The sequence below is a fragment of the Indicator indicator genome, chromosome Z (genome assembly GCF_027791375.1).
Source record: "Indicator indicator isolate 239-I01 chromosome Z, UM_Iind_1.1, whole genome shotgun sequence".
NCBI lineage: Eukaryota > Metazoa > Chordata > Aves > Piciformes > Indicatoridae > Indicator > Indicator indicator.
The window spans coordinates 61,422,099-61,443,435 of record NC_072053.1 but is presented as its reverse complement, the minus strand read 5'-3'; the positions used below and the strand labels follow the sequence as shown (position 1 = coordinate 61,443,435).

Genomic DNA, 21,337 nt, shown 5'->3' with positions numbered 1-21,337 from the left:
CTATTCAAAGCGCCCGCCCGTAGCCGTGTGATATTTCCAGCTTAACTTGCCTCGTGATAACATTATAAATATCTCTGTACATAGTTGCAAGCTGCCAAGCGTCTTGTCGAGTCTCCATCTAGTGGACACGTGGCAGAACTGCACCTTTCATTCCCTTACTTAGAAATCGATTCTGTAAATATTATAATTGGGTATAATTGTAAATACTGAACCATTTATGGACTATATTTTTACAACGGAGCATTCAAATCAATATATATACGGTGATTAATAGTTATTCATAATTTTAATAATAAATAATAATTTTCATAATTCATACTTAATAACCATCATCCTCCATCCCTAATCACCCCTCCCATGACAAGGGGCCTCCCTGGGCAACCTTTTCCAGTGTTACACTATCCTCACAGTAAAGAATTTGTTCCTAATATCCAACCTTAATCTGCCCTTCTCTAGTTTGAAGCTATTGCCCCTTGTCCTGTCACTGCAGGCCTTTGTAAACAGTTTCTCTTCATCCTTTTTATAGGCCCCCTTCAGGTACTGGAAGGCTGCTATTAGGTCTCCCCAGAGCCTCCTCCTCTCCAGGCTGAACAACCCCAGCTCCCTCAGCCTATCTTTGTAGCAGAGGTGCTCCAACCCCCAGTCATTTTCATGGCCCTTCTCTGTACCCTCTCCATCAGGTCCATGTCCCTCCTATATTGAGGGCTCTAGACCTGTTCACGGTACTCCAGGTGAGGTCTCACCAGAGCATAGTAAAGTGGCGGAATCACCTCTCTTGATCTGCTAGCAATGCATCTTTTGATGAAGCCCAGTACAAGTAATACAATGCATGATTACCTTAGCTTAGCCTATTTGCCGAAGAAGCACAGTGAAATATAGGAAAAAAAACAGCACAAAACATAAAACAAAAACCAGCAGCTACCCAACTCCCACCCACTCTGCTGCCATGCTTGCAGAAAAGAGACAACTCCCAAGAACCTGGAACCCAGAAGCAGCAATTGGAACAGGAAGCCTCTCATGTTGCAATCTGAACTTCAAGCCCCGTAATACTTTGCTCCAGTTAGCACTTTCATTTTTGAAGCTGTCATGAGTGCAGCACAATATGAATAACTGCAGGAGATTCAACTCAGTCTGTAACAACTGGACAAAAAAGTGGCTGGATGGTCTGGCCCAAAGAATGGTGGTGAATGGAGGCAAATTTAGTAGTGTTGTTTACCAGGTTTCAGTACTGGGGCTAGTCCTGTTTAACATAGACATTGTTATGATTGATCTGGATGAGCGGATGGAGTGCTCCCTCTGGAAGTTTGTAGATGATACCAAAATGCGCAAGAGTGTTGATCTGCTTAAAGATAGGAAGGCTCTACAGAGGGTATGGACAGGCTGGATTGATGGGCTGAGGTCACTTTTGTGAGGTTTAACAAGGCCAAGTGCTGAATTGTGCACTTGAGTCGCAGCAGCCCCATGCAATGCTAAAAGCTTGGGGCTGAGTGGCTGGAAATCTGTCCAACAGAAAAGGACCTGGGGGTGCTGGTTGACAGCTAGCTGAACATGGACCAGCTAGTGTTGTTGCTGAGCTACTCTCCATTACTTCTGAAAGATCATGGAGAATGGGAGAAGTACCGTAGGACTGAGAAAAAGCCAATGACACTCTGGTCTTCAAAAAAGGGCCAGAAGGAAACCGCAGTCATAATAAGAGGAAATCTTGACTACTAGGTTTTCTATGAAGGCATGACAAAATGGATAGATGAAGGGAGAGCAATGACTATCATCTACCCTGATTTCAGCAAGGCTTCTCATACTGTGTTCCATAACATCCTCGTAAGTAAACTCAAGAAAAGTGGGTTAGATGATTGGACTGTGAGGTAGGTTGGAAACTGGCTTAATAACAGAATTCAGAGGGTTGAGATCAGAGGTATAGGGTCCAGTTGGAGGCCTGTGGCCAAGTGATTTCCCCAGGGATCAGTACTGGGTCCACTTTTGTTCAACATCTTCATCAATGACCTGGAGGAGGGGACAGAGTGTACTCTCAGCAAGTTCGCTGATGATAGGAAAACTGGGAGGAGTGGCTGATACACTGGAAGGTTGTGCTGTCATCCAATAAGACCTGGTCCACCTGGAGAGCAAGGAATCCACAAAGCAAAGAATTCTTACCAGCTTTCTGCAGGCATTTCAGTTCATGTAACTTAACATCACCCAGAGATCCTCTAGCAGAGGGGAAAAAGGTGATTATCTGTGGCAAGAGTTGTTCTCTTAGCCAACTGGCCGCTACTGGCTCTCTGCAGTACTCCTATCTCATTCATCAAACAGTTTCTGACTTTTTTGAACAAGCAGAACAGAAGGTCTGTTTGTTTACAGTCCTGGTTTTTCCCTTTAGGCACCCCATTAATGTGTTCAATGAATCAATGAAATATGTCATGAAAAAAAGAGGAAAAATTATGCACAAAATGAACAAAGGCTTCAGAGTCAACCTTAATAATACATATCCCAAATCCTGAGGCCATTTTTTAAAACTGCAGTGTTAGTTAACCGTAAATTTAAATACAATTTCCTTCTTAATTAAAAGAAATTTGGAAATGACATCTTATATAGAACATAGCATCATAAAACAGTTTGAGTTGAAAGAGACTATAAAGATCATCTAGTTTCAACCACCGTGCCATGGGCAGGGACATTTTTGACTCGATCACTTTGCAACTTAGCCTTGACCATTTCCAGGAAGTAGGCATCTACAACTTCTCTGGGTAACTTGTTTCAGTGCCTCACCACCCTCATACTAAAGAATTTCTTCCTAAAATTTAATCTAAATTTACCATCTTTCAGTTAAAAACCTTGTCTTATCACTATGTTCCCTGACAAGCAGTCCCTCCTCATCCATCCTGTAGGTTCCCTTTAAATATTGGAAGGCTACTATAAAATTTCCCTGAAGCCTTCTCTCCTCTAGGCTATTCCTCTAGGTCAAATAACCCCAACTCTGGAGAGCTACTCCAGCCCTCTGATCATCTTTGTGTCCCTCCTCTGGACTTGCTTGGGCAGATCTATATCTTTCTTGTGTTAAGGGTCCCAGAGCTCATCACATTATTCCAGCATGCTGGCCACACTTCTGATGCATCCTAGCATGTGACTGGCTTTATGAGCTGTGAGTGCACATTGCTAACTCATATTCAATTTTTCATCCACTAACAGCCTGAAGTCCTAGCACTCGGCCTTGTTGAACTTCATGAGGTTCACGTGATTCTATTTCTTCAGCTTATCCACTTCCTTCTTAATCCAATCTCTCTAGCACTTTGACTGCACCACAGAGTTTGGTGTCATTGGCAAACTTTGCTGAGGGTCCATTCAATCTCACAGTCCATGCTTCCAACAAAGACGTTAAATAACTCTAGTCCCAATATGAGTCCCTAAGGAATGCTACTTGGCACTGGTCTCCACTCTGATATTGAGCTACAACTCTTTGAGTGCAACTCAGCCAATGCCTTATCCACCAAGTGGTTGGTCTGTCAAATCACCATCTCTTCACCTTAGCGACAAGGATGTCATGCAGGACAGTATCAAATGCTTTCCACAAGTCCAGGTAGATAGTGTGAGTTGCTCTTCCTGATCACAGCAAAGTTGCATCTTTGGACTCACAAAGGTATCTGAACTCCACTAACAAAACCACAAGTGGAGCTCTCTGGTGTTTCAGAATTTCACCCCTGAGCAAGTGCAAAATCCTGACAAGCTGTTGAAATGTTTGGAAAAAGTCTGTTGTCGGCCTGGAAGTTTCTGAGACAGAAATTATTGCAGTGTTGGGGCCTGGCCTATGACTATTAAGCACTTCTCATCACTGCTCAGAGTGCTCAGGGATAAAAGAAGGTCTCTGGGCCCTACAGACAGACCAGCAGGCATGGCAGCTGCAGCAGAGAACCAGCTGCCCTGCGCAGCTGCCGCTGCACAGAGAAAGAAACACACACGGAAAGCAGATTGTCCTGCAAAAGATAAGGATGAACTAAGGCCATCACAGGAACAAGAGAAAGAGCAAGGGCTGCTCACTCGGGTTTTGTCTCTGATTTTGGAAGATGGCCAAGGACAAACAGTGGATGAAACAAGCAAAAGGCCTCAGCAATGTGAGGATAATCTCTCTTTCTCTGTACAGGCCTATGTTTTGGCTGTGAAGGAACTGGGTCAAGAGGTCCATCAACTCAAAAAGAACATGTTCTATTCCTCATCCGTATAGTCTCGTACTTCAGCCACAAGGAGCAGGTGCTTCCCTGTCTGAGGGAGAGAATGTGGGAAGCACACACATGGTGTAACCTGTGGTTTTACTTGTGTGACCATGGGCAGGACATGAGGAAGTGGGATGGAAAACCCATTCCAGTCCTAGCTGCACAAGTATGTGAATTACTAGGGAATTCTCCCCTGAAGAACGCTGCCTCAGTTTCCAGTGGAAAGTCACCCAAAAAGGAGCAGACAAGCCGATACTGCTTCTAATCCTTCTGAAGGGTCTCCCAAAGCATCTTCACAAGATGCAAGTGATTCCAGTCAGAATTAGAGGGGCCCTGTCTCTCCAAACAGATGGAGGAGAGGGACAACTGGGTTTATTGGATTACACAGAACTGATGGCATGGCAAGTTGAAGGGGTGGAACCCATTGGTACTTCTCCTGTGACAGGATGTATTGGATGTATTGGAAGCTGAGCACTGGAATGCAAGCCACAGTTTGCTTTCACTTGGAAGGGTGGAAGGAGTCATTGGACTCAACTGTTCCAGGAGTGGAAATATAGCCCCACCATTTGGACTAGTCATGGACTGATCCAAACTGTAGTGGAACAGGGTTGAGCTCCAGAGCATCTGCAGTGTGAAGTCTACTGTGTCTTGCAAAGCCATTTCAAGTGAGAATGCACACTGGATGTATGATGTATATTGTTTGATGCTAATTGCTGCTAGGCATGACATAGATGGTATAGAATAAGGGGTGAAGAATGTCATAGGTTAAGTTGAATCTGCTGCTGTCATGCCAGCTTCAAAATGAAAGTGCTGGCTGGAGCAAAGTATTATGGGGCTTGAAGTTCAAATACTAACATGAGAGGCTTCCACGGCAGTGCACCCAAAAGGCCTCCTCTCCCCACTCCTCTACCCCTCACTTCCCCGAAAGATGGGATGAGTGGAAACAGAGAAGCTAAGATGAAGGGAGCCAGAGGAACAATACCTCCCCCTCCCAGGCCTGTGGACTGGAGGCAAAAAGAGGAATTCCCACAATCAGCTAGCAGCATTTTAAGTAATTGATATATTCCTAAAGTCTCTGGGAAATTCCTGTCTTTTGTTAGCAGAGTCATTTACTGCTTTTAGATCTATCTTTTCCAAATACTATTCTCAAACCATTTGTGACCATTCCTATTGTGAAGATATTCTCAACCCTTATAATCTTTAATAACTTTTGTATATAGTTACATGGGAGGAGGAGCCAAATTAATAAATAAATTGTATTTTTATTAATTTCTTGCCTTATCAACCTTTATTTGCAACCGCTTCCCATTCTGTTTGCTGCTTTTGTGTTCTGGGTTTTTGAGTGTTTTCTTTTAACTGTGGGAATGGCAGCAAGGTGAGTAGGAGTTGTACAGTTTGCTTTATGCTTTCCTGCTTTATGCTACACTTTTTCTGCATATAGGCTAAGATAAGGTAATTGTGCATTATGTTACCTCATTTAAATTAAACTCTTTAACTCAACTCTTTATCTCAATCGGAGGATTTTTTTGCATGTTACTTTCCCTAACACAACCATCCTCTCCTTAGGTAGTCTAGGTATATCTCAATGACAGTTCTTAAAAAACAAGCACGTAAACTGTGGTAAAAGATGTATCTAGTCCTCAGTGGCGGCCAACACACATTAGGCAAATAATTCCCCTAAATACTGGCCAGAAGCAAACACCAGATATGAATCAAAACTAAGCAGATTAACTAACTCTGTGAAAATGAGAAGGAGCTGAAGGAGTTGGGCAGTCTGAATGGCAGGCCCTTGACCAGCTTGTCACAGCTGTGACCCATTTCTGGGGCACATGCCAAGCTTTTAATGAAGCTTGCTAGTCAGCTGTAGAAAATCATGACTTGAGCTTGACAGTAGCCCTCGAATGAATCTAATGCTGTTGTTACCAGAGCAACAGAACTGGGACAGAGAATTGCAATGGGTCTCTGCTAAGCAATGCACAGATACCGGGTCTTGTTCTGTGCTGGAGGTCTGTCCAACGCCTGCCTCCCACTATCTCTTACTGGCAGCTGAGAGCAGGGCGAGGCCCAGGAAGGATGGGGAAGGCCTAAGACATTCTTCTCGCTTCTGCCTCCAGACTCACCACTTCCCATGGCGAAGGCTTCCACAACCCACTCGTCGTTCGCGGCGCCTGTGAGCAAATGCCGCCACGGGGCAGCCATCCCCCCAACGCCCAGTGGGAGGCAGCTCGAAGCCGACCGTGCCATGGCCAACCAAGACGGGCGCAGACCGAGCTCTATCATTCTCCTTCCCACGGCGGATGTGAGGAAAGGGGGGCGGCGGCGGCCGCCGCTGGCCGCTGAAAGGTGGCTGCATTCCCAGACGCCGCTGCGCGCTCCCCTAGCAGTGCTGGGGCGGTGCTGCCCCCGTGACATGAGCGCGGCACCTCCCACCCTCGCGGAGGCGGAGCGCGGCGCTCCCGTGTCAGCGAACGACGCTGGTTGGTGGGCGGGCGTTCTGTCGGTGCGGAGCGTGTGCGCGGCGGCCTGCGGTGCTACGTTGCCGGCAGCGCTCCAGCCGACAGGCGGGGAAGGAGGTGCAGGCTTCGTCGCCGCTTGCCGGCAACGAAGAGGAGCGCAGTGGTCAGCGAGGTGGCTAGAGGAGGAGAAGGGAGGAGGGAGGGAGGGAAGGGAGACCAGCGGCTGTCGGTCGGTCCTGCAACGCTGCTGCCGCCACTTCCCTGCTCGGCGCTAGCCTGCCTGGAAACCTGATCCGCTCCCGGAAACTCTCGGCTTAGCTCTCGCGGCGGCAGGCTCTCGGCAGAGCTCTCCGCACTGGCGCAGCGTGGGGGTGGGGGCGGAGGCAAGTTCTCGCACTTCTACGAAGACTTGGGTCTGCCCCGCGCCGAGGGCGGAGGCCCCTGTGATCTGCGCCGCCCGAGGCGGCGAGGAAACTTTACACTCCGAGCGCGGGAGGGGAGTAGGGCCCGGGAAGACCGGCCGCGGTGGGGCCGGCCAGGCGGCCGCGGATATGAAACTGAGCCGTCAGTTCACAGTATTCGGCAGTGCGGTCTTCTGCGTGGTGATTTTCTCCCTGTACCTGATGCTGGACCGCGGCCACTTCGACCACCCGAAGAGCCCCCGGCGGGAGGGCACCTTCCCCAAGGTGAGCGGGGTAGCAGGCGGGCTGCCTAGCGTTCGGGCTGCCTAGCGTTCGGGCTGCCGTGGAGGCGCTGGAGGAGCGGTCAGCGGGGCTGCCGCTGGGCCCTCTGTCTACTGGGGGTGTCAGAGCGCCGAGAGGGCGGGCAGGGCGTCTCGCCTGTTTCGGGCCGACTGAGGCGGCGGCTGAGCGGTGCCGCCTCTGGGCGGCGCTGCTACCTGTGCGGGGATGCAGGAAGCGGTGGGCGCTGACCGCCCAGCCGGCGACAGGAGGGCTGGGAGGGGCGGCTGGCTGAGCTCGCCCCAGGCTGGTGAGGCTAAGGGCTCCACTGTGGCTTCACCGCCGAGGCCGCCCTCCTTCGGAGCCGGGGCAAGCAGCGGAAGGGGCATTACAGGGCTTACTCCGCACTGTGTAAAAAAAATTGCGAAGGATGGGTGGGAGCTAATACGGGAAACGGAGAACTGGAGGGTAGACCTCAGTTACGACATCAACAGGTACGTTTAGAGAAATGCTGACCATGTTACTGCCTTTTTTTTCTTTTTTTTTTCCCGCACTGTGCCTTGCACTGGAGACCAATGGCTGGTAGTGCACAACGTGATTAAAGGAAGTAGTCTGTAGTACCTCACTTTTCCTTGCTATGTTCTTGTAAGAGAAATTTTAAAGCTGTGTATTGTGGTATTGTTCTAATTAAAAAATGTTTAACCATGACAAAAGTATTTCAGAGAGCACATAGTATGCTGTGCGGAATGGCAGAATACTACTATGTATTCTACTTCATTTTCTTATATTAGGAGACACAGAAAAACATATATAGTTATAGTTTGTTTATGCTTATAACTTTGGTACATCTGTTTTTTAATACATCACAGGCTTCAAGTGAATAGAAGAATTCAAAAGTCTTATTTAAAGAAGTAAATTATCTCTCCGATAGAATTTTTTTAATGCAAAAATAATAGTTGATACCATTTTGTTAACAGTAAAAATTAAAACCTTGACAAACAGAGTTCAGATCTGTTCTGCCTTTATTCCTTCAGGCTGCAGTTCAGAGGTCAGCCACTAGTTTTTTTCAGGAACTAAGAAACAAACTTAGGAGAAGAAAGCAACGCAGGGCTGGCTACAGCAGCTGTGTCTGTGCAACATACAACTCCATCAGGAGAGTAATGTCACATGTGACACTTGTAGCAGTTAAGTGGAGGTGCTGCTTTGGTTGTATGATCAGCATCTTAAATGAGGAAATCACTTCATGTGTTTGTACCACCAATTGAGTTTAATCCAGGTGAAGTATAGAAGAGAAAAGCTCATATGTGTGTGGTCTTTTTTTTTTTTAATGTTAGATTTTGTGTTGAAATAGTTGAGTGAGTATGGAAGATTTATTAGACTGTTTTGTCTCCTACTGCCAGTGTCTGGCAGTTGAAATTCCTGTCTTTGTCCTACAGTGTACTACCGGTCTGTAGCATAATGTGGTCTTCTCTATTGTGCCCAAGGTTTTAGTACCTTGAATTTGTTGTTACACCACCTCCTTCTACGTGGTCAAGTCAGACACAGACAAATGTTTCTTTCTGTCCTACTCCCCTTGGTCTTCTAGAAAAGTCTGTCAGTGTAACTCCTTGTGCCTTTTCAATATTTAAGTTTTTTGACAGCTGCTGACTCTTGCTGTAGAATTATCTGTTTATCACTGTTTTGGACTTTCCTTTGGATAAACAACTTTCCCTTTCTTCCTGTGTTATACTTTGAAAAAGTTACAGATGAAATTGATATGATGTTGTAATTTCCTTTTGCTGCCTATAAGGTAAAAATTATTTCATGTTTTCATGTTGCAAGTGGGAAACCTCTGCCACCTAGCAAATGCTTTCAGAGCTGTGTAAAATCAGTTTAAAGTAAATGCAAAAGGTGAAGAGTGGAATTGAAGCCACCGAAGATATTTGATAGGAATAGCTTTAGTCCTACCTCTGTGGACAAAAATTATTTATGTCAGTGTGGTGTTACCAGAACTCAGTGCTCTGAGTGAAACTAGCCACAGATGTAAAAACTTCAAGGTGTTTTCATTTGTGAAAAAGCAGTAGATAATCTTGTCTGTACATTTAAAAAGGTATCCTCTTTCTATAGTGGACAAAGATTTGATTTTTGTTTTTTGCTTTTAGAAAGGAATTAAAACTGTTTAATTTCTGCCAGGATTTGAATTCAAATTTTTTAGCTGGCAGTGACTGCCTACATTTACCTGAAGTGTCATGGTACCTCATACCAGTATTAAAATAAATGATTAGGGTTGCTGCTCCACTGCAATTTACACTTTTCTTGTGTAGACAAGGCATCTTCTTTTCATGTGATCTCAGCATAGTTTGCGTCAGAATCAGTCTTGTGAACCTGTCTTTGAGGCTTGTGTGCCAGTATAATCAAAAGTTGCCCTTCTGGAGCTTGCTTTCCACTTTGGCATGCCCACTAGTTGTTCAAGGATGCCAGCAGAAATGCCTTGCAGAAATAATTTTTGGATGAGATCTTTCAAGGTGGGTGAATACCCACAGGGAGATACCTTTACGTGCTCTATAGCCAATTGTAGACACCTTTCGCTGCTGTGCTAACAGCACCTGTGTGTTCAGGCTTGGGTGGCAGTGGTGACATTATGTCTTTTTCAGGTTTCATTTTGCAAAAGCTGGCCTCAGCAGTCAGTTTTACAGTGAGTGTTATCTACCTATTTATGCTAAGATGGCATCATGGTAACTATGGTAAGCTTGAGCTAAAGTGATTTATAGCCTTGTTGTCATTGGTTGTGTATTTAAATCATAATATCAGACAACCTGTATGTTTCCACAGAACCAGAGTTCCTATTAATTTTGGGAAGATGAGGTACCTATAATGCATCAAAATCAAGACTTACTGGACCTTTCTCTGTCATTTGTGCATGTATCTTTATGGATCCTACTTGGTTCTCAGATGTATGTTATTCTTACAATGGCCAGATCACAAGCTCTGTCTAAGTCTCATCCTAGCCGTAGGACTTGAGATGTATCTTGGGATACAATATGTGTGTCCTGTCTCAGACTATGAATAATGTTGCAACATAGTGCAAAAATGAGCTTGAGATGGAAGAGTAGCCTTAGGTTTATTTGAAAATTATTGTTGTACCAGTTGTTGGTACATATCATTATGTAAGTGTTCTGGAATATAGTGGAAAAATGGCAGAGTATATTGATTTTTGTCTGCAACAACATGGAATTCTTGGAAAACTCTTGTGTGGCTGTGCAATGGAGTTGAATTCAGAGTGTTGGTTAGTCCTGTGCCGACTCTTCTGCAGCCACTTCATGTGCAAGTCATTTGTGGGCTATATTAATAAGTACTAAATAAAAACTGCATTCATATGAAGTCTAAAGTGAAATAAATCCTTAGACGACTTATCTTGGAGAACCTGTGTGACTGCATGCATATGAATACCAAATACTGATAAGCCCATATTAATGTATTTTGGACTCAAACAGAAAAAAAAAATCATGAACTTATGTGATGGTTTTAAGACTGTGTCTTTTTCTTCACAAAGTATGAGCAGAAAAGTGATAGAATGTAAATAAATCACTATTTGGTGTAAGACAGCAAAATAATGATTATTTTAAACGCTTCCATTGAAGAGATGGAAATGTTTAAGAGTCACTAGTCAAAACAAGATATGGGCAGTCTCTCAGTCTGTCTCCTCTATTCTTCTTCTTTTGACTGGGTATAACACACACTCGCATACTGACCTTGACAAGCTACGTTTAACGAACCTCTTGGCTTCTTGGCTTTGTTCCCTTTTGCCTGCTCTGGGAAGGGTGGGGGGCGGAAAGAACCACAGGCCCTCTCGAGGCCAGAGGGCTTTGTTGTGTTTTTCTGTTGGTTGTACATATTTGTAAATGTTGTGAGTAGTGTATATTTGTACATATTCATTGCATTTCATCATAGATTGTAGTTGTGCCTGTAAATACAGCTTCGTTTGCTTCCGGACTGAGCTAGCCTGGTTATTGTCAGTGTGGGAGGGGGATTCCAGCTCTCCACTGTAACAAACCTAACATGGCTTGTTTTCTCAACTAACTTTACCTTGGCTTAAAATGGATCCGTATCCGTATTTACAGAAAGTTGTGAAGTTTTTTTTGTTATTCTAAATGTTGCTGTCTACATACCTCAGCATGCAAGGCACACGTTAAAAATTAGTTTGTAAGAGTGTCTTACTTCAGAAATACATGGCCTTCATGTAGTCTTCATGTGAGGGTGACTTACGCCTGAGCAAGGTGAAACAGCAATACTACAGTGTGCTGTGTCACTACCTGATAGATGATGCTTTGGACGTGAGCTTTTTCCTCTAACCACTTCTCCACAGCTTGCTTTGCCTTTTGAGACGTGCCTCCCCAACGTGTGCAAGGTTGTCTCCGGAAGTATATTTCAGAAATTCTAGTCTGGCAGAAATCTGGTTGATAACTGGAATAGCACTTTTTTTAATCTTTAGTTGTTCTCTTAAGAGAACAGAGATGCAGAAACTTCCATTTTTACTATATTGTTTTTTTTCTAAACAGTTATTTGAGTAAGAACTCTTCTGTAGTGTTTTTGTTTCCCCCTCCTGCTTTGGCCACCATTATTTGAAACTTACTCTGAGCTGCTGTGTGTTAACTGTTTTTATGGGCATTGCATAAAACTGAGGTGATCCAATTCAATTTCTCTGAAAGCAGCTGGCTTTTTCTGTTGTTTCCAGTGTCCTTCCAGCAAAGCATTAAATGACCCAGGTGGTTGTTGGTAAAGCAGTGCCAGATTAACACGTTTAAGACATTGTGCTGGTTTGAGGCCAGCCAGAACATCTTTTGCCCCGAAAGGGACAAAAGAATGACACACGCAAACGGATTGGAGAGTGATGGAAAAGTTTAAATGGAAAAGCAAATTGGTGAAGCTACAGAAAACTACAAACTACAAAGCACAGTGGAAAAGAACATCCTAAAGCATACAAAACCCCCTCACAGAATTCCCAAAAGCTTCCCAATCCTCCCTTCCTCCCACCTGAGGGTCTACCCAATCCCTCAGGGCTCTTCCTTCTCCCCCCCCCCCCCACTGCTAGGCAAATCTCAGGCTGGCCAGGTCTGAGACTGCCCTCCCCCCCCCCTATTCTCCTCCTGGCATTAGGCCTAGACAGGCCTAAGAGGCCTGAGATACTCCCCCGGCATTACCTGATAAGAGAGGACATCTCCCGTGGGAGCAGAGAGGGAAGAAAGAGGAAGAGAATGACTCTGCAGATGGCTTTATAGGGCGCAGGTTTTATGGGTAGAAATACGCCATTTCCTGTGTCCACCCCTATTGGGCGGGTACCTGGGACACCAGAGGTGTATCTCATGCAGCAGTGGCAGGGGGCACCCAGCCCAAACTGCCACAGACATCTACATAGGAAGTGCTCGAGTCACCATCCCTGGAGGTATTTAAGAGACATATAGTTGTGGTGCATAGTGGCATGGTTTAGTGGTGGATTTTACAGTGCTAGGTTAACAATTGGACTCAATTATAATGAAGGTCTTTTCCAACTTTAATGATTCAGTGATTGCCGTTTGTGTGGAAGTACTTCAGACACAGGCAGTAATTGTTGCAGTAGGAAGTGTTACTTCAAGTTTGCCAGTAATATCACTTGCAGTAGTACTACCTGTCCAAAATATGAATTACAGGAGGGTGGAGCAGTAATAGGAAGAAGTAAGGGCCAAATTCTTGTCAGAAACACCAGTGGTTCTCTGAATCTGTGTTTGCAAGGTCCTTGAGTAATTTCAATCTGAGGCAGTAATTCTGCTGTAAGGAAGCACTTCCTTCAGTCAGTCTTGATTCTCTATTGCGTGGCTGTGACTGCAATGTATCCATGCCCCAATTCTGTGCAGTACAAACTCCCTCCAGCCTGGGTGAGTCTGTATCAGCTTCCTGGTTTGAAATAGCTCCTGATATACTGTAAACACCTTTTCCAGCTAGTTTTTCTAGGTTCCCTTCCACAGTGAAGTAGCTGATATCAATGTCTTTCATGGACTCTAAATACATGTTTTGTTGATGTTCTTAGTGTATTTTTGTGAGTTCGTTTGGGAGTTTTCAGATCTATGCTGTTACACAAGGAACTGGGTTTGTGTATGCAGAAGTATTGGAAGCAGTATGATTTCAGGAAATTATTTAGAAAAAGTTTGTTTTACTGTAAAATGCTAATAGTGGCAATTAAGGTTGTACATAATCTACTTTTTCTAGTTCTGACCACTGAAAAATTGTGGGCATCGTGACTTTTAGTAGTATTCTTAATTAATTTCTCATTGGAGAATACTGAATGTTGAATGAAGAAGTCCACAGGAGGAGTAATAATTTTCCTGGTTTTGAAACATGTTGAGTTATTTAAAAAAAACAAACAAAAGCTTATTAACAACACTTAGTAAATTCCTGATGTAAAAGCCTTTGAGTATCATGGAAGTGATCTTGAGTTTAAGATAATGAAAATCAAAGATTTCTTCTGCTGAATTTCTCGTACATTGTAAAGAAGGAGGAGCCTTCTTTGTGAACATAATTACAGGTGAGTAAAAATTCTTTGTCCTTCCTACGGTGTTATTTGGCTTTTTGTTTCAGTTTTTGTGTAAAGTTTTGGTTAAACAGTAGTCAAACAGAAGCTAATAGCCTTCTTCAATTACAGTTTTTAAAATCTTGTGCAGAATGTCAAGTGCACTGTATTTTTCCTAAAAGCGTACAATACACACGAATGTGTATGTGTGTGTATATATATATATATACACACACACCCCTATAAATGAGCATTTTGTTCTGCAACCCTGAGTCAGTGTCTAACTTACACTGCATAAACTAAATGGAGAGATTTCCTATTTTGGTGTTGATCTTTTATTTGTCTGAAGAAGTGGTTTTGTTACTTTGAGTAAAGTTATTAAAATGCTCATATGCTTAATGCCATGTTTCTATTTTGTACTGCTAGCCCTTGAAATAAAAACTTGGTGTAGTGTAGAGGGGGTGGAATCAAAAAGGAAATGAATCTGAAACATATCAGCCAGTAGTGAATATCTTTCATATTACAGACTTCCCCACCCTTCACTCCTCACCGATCTAGGATGGGAAAGAGAAATTGAGAGTAAAATGTAATACCCTTGGGCTTAGGTAAGAAGAGTTTAATAGAACAGAACAAAGAGAAAATGAACAGCAGGAATGCCATCAAAAGTAAAGAAATTATGTATAGACCTCAGTAATATAAAATGCAACATGCTTACCCTATGCCTGTGATGACCAGCACCTGCCCTTTGTTTAGTGGAGGTGATGGCCGTGATGTTTATGGTATGGAATACTCCATTGGATGGCTCCCAGCCAAACTCAGGACATATAGTCATAAACAAAACAAAACAAACAAAAAACTAATTAAAAAACCCAAACAAACCCCAAAAACCCCCATCCTTTGTGGTAGGCTCATGACATGGCCCACTAGAAATACAGACAGGCCTTAAGATGTCTAGACACAGAGTCCCTTTCTCTCCCCTCCTTCCTGCAGGAAAATAGGGCAATGTGGGAAAAAGAACAAAAGGGACAAGACTTCTGCCTGTCTGGTAAACAACATGTTTATCTGGGGTGAGAGCATGTAAGCTGGCCACTGCTCCCCCAGATACAAGTTCCTTGCTTCTGCCTTTTATGGTTATAGCCTGGCAGAAGGCTTTTCTGTTGGGCAGCTACACATTAGCTTCAGTGCCCTACTGGACCAATTGACCTCTGGCATTTTGTATACATACAAGTAACTTGGTAGTCACCTTTGCCTTGCTCAAGTCTGCTGAAGCCTTGCTTCAAACCTTGCTGCCTTGTGCCACCCTGCCCTGCCTTGAGTGCCTGGTTCAGAGCCTGGGATAAAGCCATGAGCCATACACATGCAAGCTGGAGAAGCCACAAGCCTAGAAGCTGAAGTCACCTAGCCTGCTTCCCCTTGCCACCAGAATCGTGCCGTGCCTCAGTTTACCCAGAAACCAAGCAAGCACCAGTCACCAAGAGCGTCGTTAACTGCCCTTCGTCTGCTCAAGCCAGACCAGCCCAGGACCACGTGGTAAACCTTTCTTGCTGGCAATCTGCTGTGCTGCACTTACGAGAACTCCCCAAAGCTAATGCAGCAGCGGCATTCACCTGTGTGGGTGAAACTAGCTGTGAGTAACTAGTTCACTGTCTTTTGGGTTTAACGGTTCTTATCGAGCCTCCACCCCGCTGTAACTGAGCGCTGCCTGCTCTCGGACATCTTCTCTTTCCAAGTTGTTGCCTCCTAATTTGCATAGAATAGTTTGTACTTGCCCTGAGACTACATAATCCGTTGTACATATATCTGCTGACTGTACAATGATCCTTTCAACGAGTTTTGGCATATTTAATTAATAAAGGGTTACTATTTTTATTAATACCTGTTTGCCATATTGTTTATTAATTATTGTTGTGAGGGTAATTAATAAATAAGCCTCCCCTTGACCACAGCACCATCTACCTCTCCTCCCACTGAAAGTGTGAAAAACATTCAAACTTATTTTGAACCAAAATACTATTGAAGTATATTTTAGTAGCAGGACTTACATATTTTATTTTTTTAATTAGACCTCTTTAATGTTCTAACATGCCTCTAATCTGTTTTACTAGTAAATCAACATCTGTTACTACCAATCAAGATAAAACATTTTTAGAATAACTTCACTGTTTTGTGCTGTTTGGCCTTCTCTTTTGAGATTGGGCAGTGTAAGCCTTCCTCTAAAAATGTTGAAATTGAATTTCATTTGTTTTCATGTCTTATTATTTTGTCCTCAAAAGTTGCATTTTTTCTAGGTTTAACTCATATTTCAAAATAACTTTGCTAAGGAGTATGATGTTCTAGGCATTGCCTAGTCTTATATTTAAGCTAACAAGAAAGATGTGCAATGAAAATAGACCTATTTTATTGCATGATTTAGAAAAATGTGAAAATTTCAACTTGAGATTGAATTCCTGACATTTTCATGTAGAATTAAAACTGCATTTCTAGTTTGTGACAATGTTCTTTATTAAAGTTAGCTCTCATGGCTGGAGCATTTTGCAACAGAAGTGAATGTCTTTAATATCGCAAAAGATGTGATTACCTGTCATTTTTAACTACATCACTCTATCTCGTGTCTCAATCTGGTAAGCAGTATGTGCTGACTATGGTAGAGGTGAGTACTCGATGGTTTGAAACTTATCCAGTTCCTCATGCACATAACACCATTCTTGGTCTGGAAAGACACATCCTGTGGTGACACTGAATTCCAGAGAGAATTGAATCAGACAGTGGAACTCATTTCAAGAACAATCTCGTAAAAAAAACTGGGCCAAAGAGCAGGGCATCGAGTGGATATTCCACATTCCCTACAATGCATCAGCTGCAGGAAAGATCGAACGCTGCAATGCTTTGCTGAAAACCACTCTCAAAGCCATGGGGGGTGGATCTTTGAAGAACTGGGAGAAACATCTAGCACAAGTAGCCTGGTTGGTGAGTAGTAGAGGTTCAGCGAATCAAGCTGGACCTGCTCAATCAGATTTGTTACAAAAGGAAGAAGGTGATAGAGTTCCTGTTATCAGAGAAAAGAATCTGTTAGGCAAAACTGTTTGGGTATTTTCTTATTCAGGAGAGGCCAAACCTGTCTGAGGGGTGGTTTCTGCTGAAAGTCCTGGTCACACCTATTGGGTGATGCAAGAGAATGGTGAAATTCAGTGTATTCCAGAAAGAAATCTAACTTTGGCTGAGAGAGTCTAAATTCAGAGTGTTGTAAAGATACGACATTGCGCCCAAATGAAGAATCCATGAGGAATGTATGGTGCGTGAACCCTAAGAACCCTGAGGGCCCTGCGTCACCTGAGGGGCAGCTTTCCTGGCTTTGGCCATGAGGGTTTTGTGCTGCTTCTGTTAATTGTACATATTTGTAAATATTGTAAACACTGTATATTTGTACATATTCATTGCATTCCATTGTAGACTGAGTTTTTTTTGCTTGTAAATACAGCTACATTTGCTTCCAAACTGAGCTAGTCTGGTGTTGTTAATGTGGGAGGGGAATTTCAGCCCACCACACTACAACACTTGCGTACTGCATGAGGTCATAGTTACACGTTCTTAACTGTAGTGTTTTATTTCATGTTTTGCATTCAAGTTGAGTTGGTACATGTGTTGGTACATGGCGTATTTAAATAGTTAGAAGACAGGTGTGATGCATCTCATAATCCTCAGAGAAGAAGTCAGGATTATCTTTATTCATGTTCTCAGAGTTCCACAGTCGGAGGTCTTTGTAAGGATTTAGTTTTCCAGATAACATAGTATGTATCTCCAAAGCTAAAGTAACGTACTTTACCAGATTTCTAAAAAATATCTGCTGTTCAGAGTCTGAAGTAGGCTTGGACCCTCTATCTTAGAAGTAAATTGTTGCTGAAGTATATAGCCACCAATAACTTATTATTGTTCAATGATGATCAGGAACAAATGGCAATTTCTTATGAGATGCCATCCCTGGAGATACTGAAGTTCAGGCTTGATGGGGCTCAGAGCAGCCTGATGTAGTTGGGGATGTGTGATATAGGAAGGAAGGAACTTAGCTTAAAAAGAAAAGTGTTTTGTCATGTAATAAATGGTGAAGTGGTAGGACTTGTAGATATTTGAAAGTTTGAAGTGCAATAAGTTAAATGAAAGGTCTGTCCCAGCAGTACGAAATATAACGTGACCTCCAAACTGGAAATTTTTATCTGACTGCTAGAGGTTGGCAGTATATGCCAATGGAAAAATCACTCTGAACATGTATTTTATGCTTTGTCTAATGATAGTATTCTTTGATACATGCTGGGGCTTTTTGGTGTGTGGTCTTAGTGTTTGGGGTTGATGTATTTTTTTTTTCCCTGGCTCTGCTACTGGCTAATGATTCAGGAACTACAATTGGCTAGATGACATGGGGCAGATTGGAGGTGTAATCTGGCCACAGTTGTCAGGCTATTTCTAAGCGCTACAAAGTAGGTTTATTTGTAGGAAGAGGTAAAATACTTCTAGAGTATAAATTTTAAACAGTTTTCTGATTATACAGTTGTAGTGTAGGGGATATAGTAGCAGGTTTGTGAACTGTGTTTTGGATGTTTGCACACTTGGTAACTTTGATCTGTTGTAAGTGCAGTGAAGCAGGTAATAATTTGTATAGATGGCAGTTATATTTTATCCTCTTGGGAAACTAAAAATTAGAGCCTATGTGGGGCAGCATGTAAAGCCCCATTTGGTATTATTCTGTATGTTGCTATTTGAATGAGTTTTCTGAGAAGAGACACATTTCCTTTAAGATGTCACAGAAATTGAAAGGGAAAAATACTGATTTTACACACAACCATGTACTCAGCATCTTTAATGTAGCATTTGCAAGATTTCCATCTGTTTCTTTTGTGCCACCAGAGGGCATGGGACTACAATGTTCTTTCTGGTGTCCCATCATCTGCATACTGATTTCCTGTTGCTTTCAGTTAATTTGTTTTATAAGTTTCTAGTATTTGTTTTTAAACAAATACAGTTTCTAGTATTTGTTTCTCTTTTGTGATTTTTGTCTCTAAACTGTTTAGATTCTAGGATGATGACCCTCCATCTCAATTAGCTTAATGTGGATCTACTGTTGTCAAAGTGTAGTTTTGTCTTTTGGGATGCAATAAGCATTTCTCTGTGTTGCATTTAAAAACCTGTTACTGATTTCAGAATATAGCAATCTAAGAAAAAAAAGCAAAGCAGTGCATCAGCACTCTACGCAGCCCAGAAAATTAAGGGGCAAATTACCGAGAGGTTAGAAAAATTCTGCAGTTTATCTTCTGCAGAATTACAAAGAACTTCTATAAAGATATGAAAAGATACAAAGGTCTCATTTCTGCAGATCTGCAAAGGACGTGAAAAATCTTGAAGTTGGAATAATTGGTACTTGAAATAATATGTCTTTTAAGGATATCTCTGTATCAGTGATGAAATCTTGTGCTGCCAATACAAGTTCATAGTAGAAAATGTAACTTTTGCTTTTCTCCTGTCTTCTCTGAAAGAAGGCTTCATGTTGATTAAAATTCTTATTACTTTGTTTCTACGTCAAGTATTTATATTTCATTTGCCTGTGTGAGATCATATACTATTGTGAAGTTGATACTTTTTAAAACTTGTCAAGATATATTCTGAGAAATAATTAAACTTTACTACCTTTTTTTTTTTAACAGGGGCAGCTTTCAATATTGCAAGAAAAAATAGATCACTTAGAACGCCTTTTGGCAGAAAATAATGAGATTATTTCCAATATACGAGATTCTGTGATCAATCTGAGTGAATCAGTAAAGGATGGCCAAAAAAATCCAGAAGCTATAAACTTCAGCCAAGGATCTGTCTCTGAGATCTTTCCTTCTGCTTCGGTTTTGCTTGCAGTTGATTCTCAGGATTGTTTGTTTGCTTCAAAGAGTGGAAGTCATGGTTCAGATGTACAGGTAAGCGGTATGTCTTTCTGTCTTATTCTGCTGGAGTCCTAGCTGTCATTACTTTTCAATTCTGAAAACATCTGATTATTAGTAAAAGCTTGGTACTAAGATCCTAATCTAAGGCAGAATAGAATTGTTCAACTGACAGTTGAACAATGTTATGAAACTATTTAATCTTTTTTTAAGTGTTAAGAAATTAAATAGTGATTATGAAGAATCAACACCTCAGAAATTAAAATGTTCCTGAAAAGCTAACAGACCTCAGCAGTTTCACTCAGGTTGTTGTCCAGTACTATCAGTGCTTTGAAACAGATTCTAAAGTTATTTCCAGTTTCCCCAAATTGTTCCAAAACTCATGAGAAACTTGAAATGCTGGGTAGTCTTGATATAAATGGATTTTACATTTCAGGGATATATGTGTAGATGGGTCTTGATGGGGAGGTAAAGAATGTACAGGAAGTAATAATTTTCGTAAGTCTCTCGTACTGTGTTAGATTTTTCAGTGCCGTTTCTGTATTTCAGCAGTCTTATGTGCCTCCAGAACAGGGAAGATTAAAGTTTAAGTCAGACACTTCAAGAAGAATTTATTTTGTGTTCTGGTGATGCTTGTGAATTCATAGGCTCTCATATATTCACTTTTAATGGAGTGTTTTGGGAATATGAGAATACTGTGTGAAGTTTGTGATCTGTACTGTTTTTTGGTAGTGCTTTAAATATTCTAGTACTCTAAAGCAAAGATTGAATTTTCAAGTCTGGCTGTCTCTAGAAGTGAAAAAAATTCTATTGCAGGAGAAAACCAATGGACTTAAGACGAATAAGTACATGTATTAGAACAATTGTAACTTCTGATGTATTCATAATGCCTTAAGGTCTTCAGGGATGGACACTACCTTAACATGTCTTACAAAGAAAGCAAGTTTTTTTTAAAGGCAGTTTCTGGCTGATTGTGTTTCTAATATATATTAGGACTCCTGTGCAGGAAAGTAAAGCACATTGTGCTGGGTTGAAATTACAGAATTAACCCGGTTGGAAAGAGACCTCCAAGATCATCAAGTCCGACCGATCACCCAACCCTAACTAATCAACTAGACCATTGCACCAAGTGCCTCATCTGTTCTTTCCTTAAACACCTCCAGGGATGTTGGACCCACCACCTGCCTGGGCAGCCCATTCCAATGGGCAATCACTCTTCCTGTGAAGAACTTATTTCTATGATCAAGCCTCTCACATAGCTTGGTACTGTGTCCTCTTCTTCTGCTAGTGGTTGCCTGGGAGAAGAGACCAATCCCCACCTGGCTACAACCACTCTTCAGGTAGCTGTAGACAGCAATAATGTCTCCCCTGAGCCTCCTCTTCTCCAGGCTAAACAATCCCAGCTCCTTCAATCACTCCTTATAGGGCTCGTATTCCAGACCCCTCACCAGCTTTGTTGCCCTTCTCTGGACACATTTGAGCAACGCAACATCATTCTGGAATGGAGGGGCACAGAGTTGGACACAGTACTCAAGGTGTGGCCTAACCAGTGCCGAGT

At 42.5% G+C, this 21,337-nt stretch overlaps 1 protein-coding gene across 1 annotated transcript in view; it reads left to right on the top strand.

Moving 5' to 3' along the window:
- Window positions 1-7,209: 7,209 nt before the first annotated feature.
- Window positions 7,210-21,337, top strand: part of MAN2A1 (mannosidase alpha class 2A member 1) — a 140,121-nt gene continuing 125,993 nt past the window's right edge. The window contains exons 1-2 of the mRNA XM_054397387.1: window positions 7,210-7,344; window positions 19,555-19,815. Of these exons, the coding sequence (XP_054253362.1) occupies window positions 7,210-7,344; window positions 19,555-19,815 (396 nt within the window). The remainder of the gene's footprint in view (window positions 7,345-19,554; window positions 19,816-21,337) is intronic.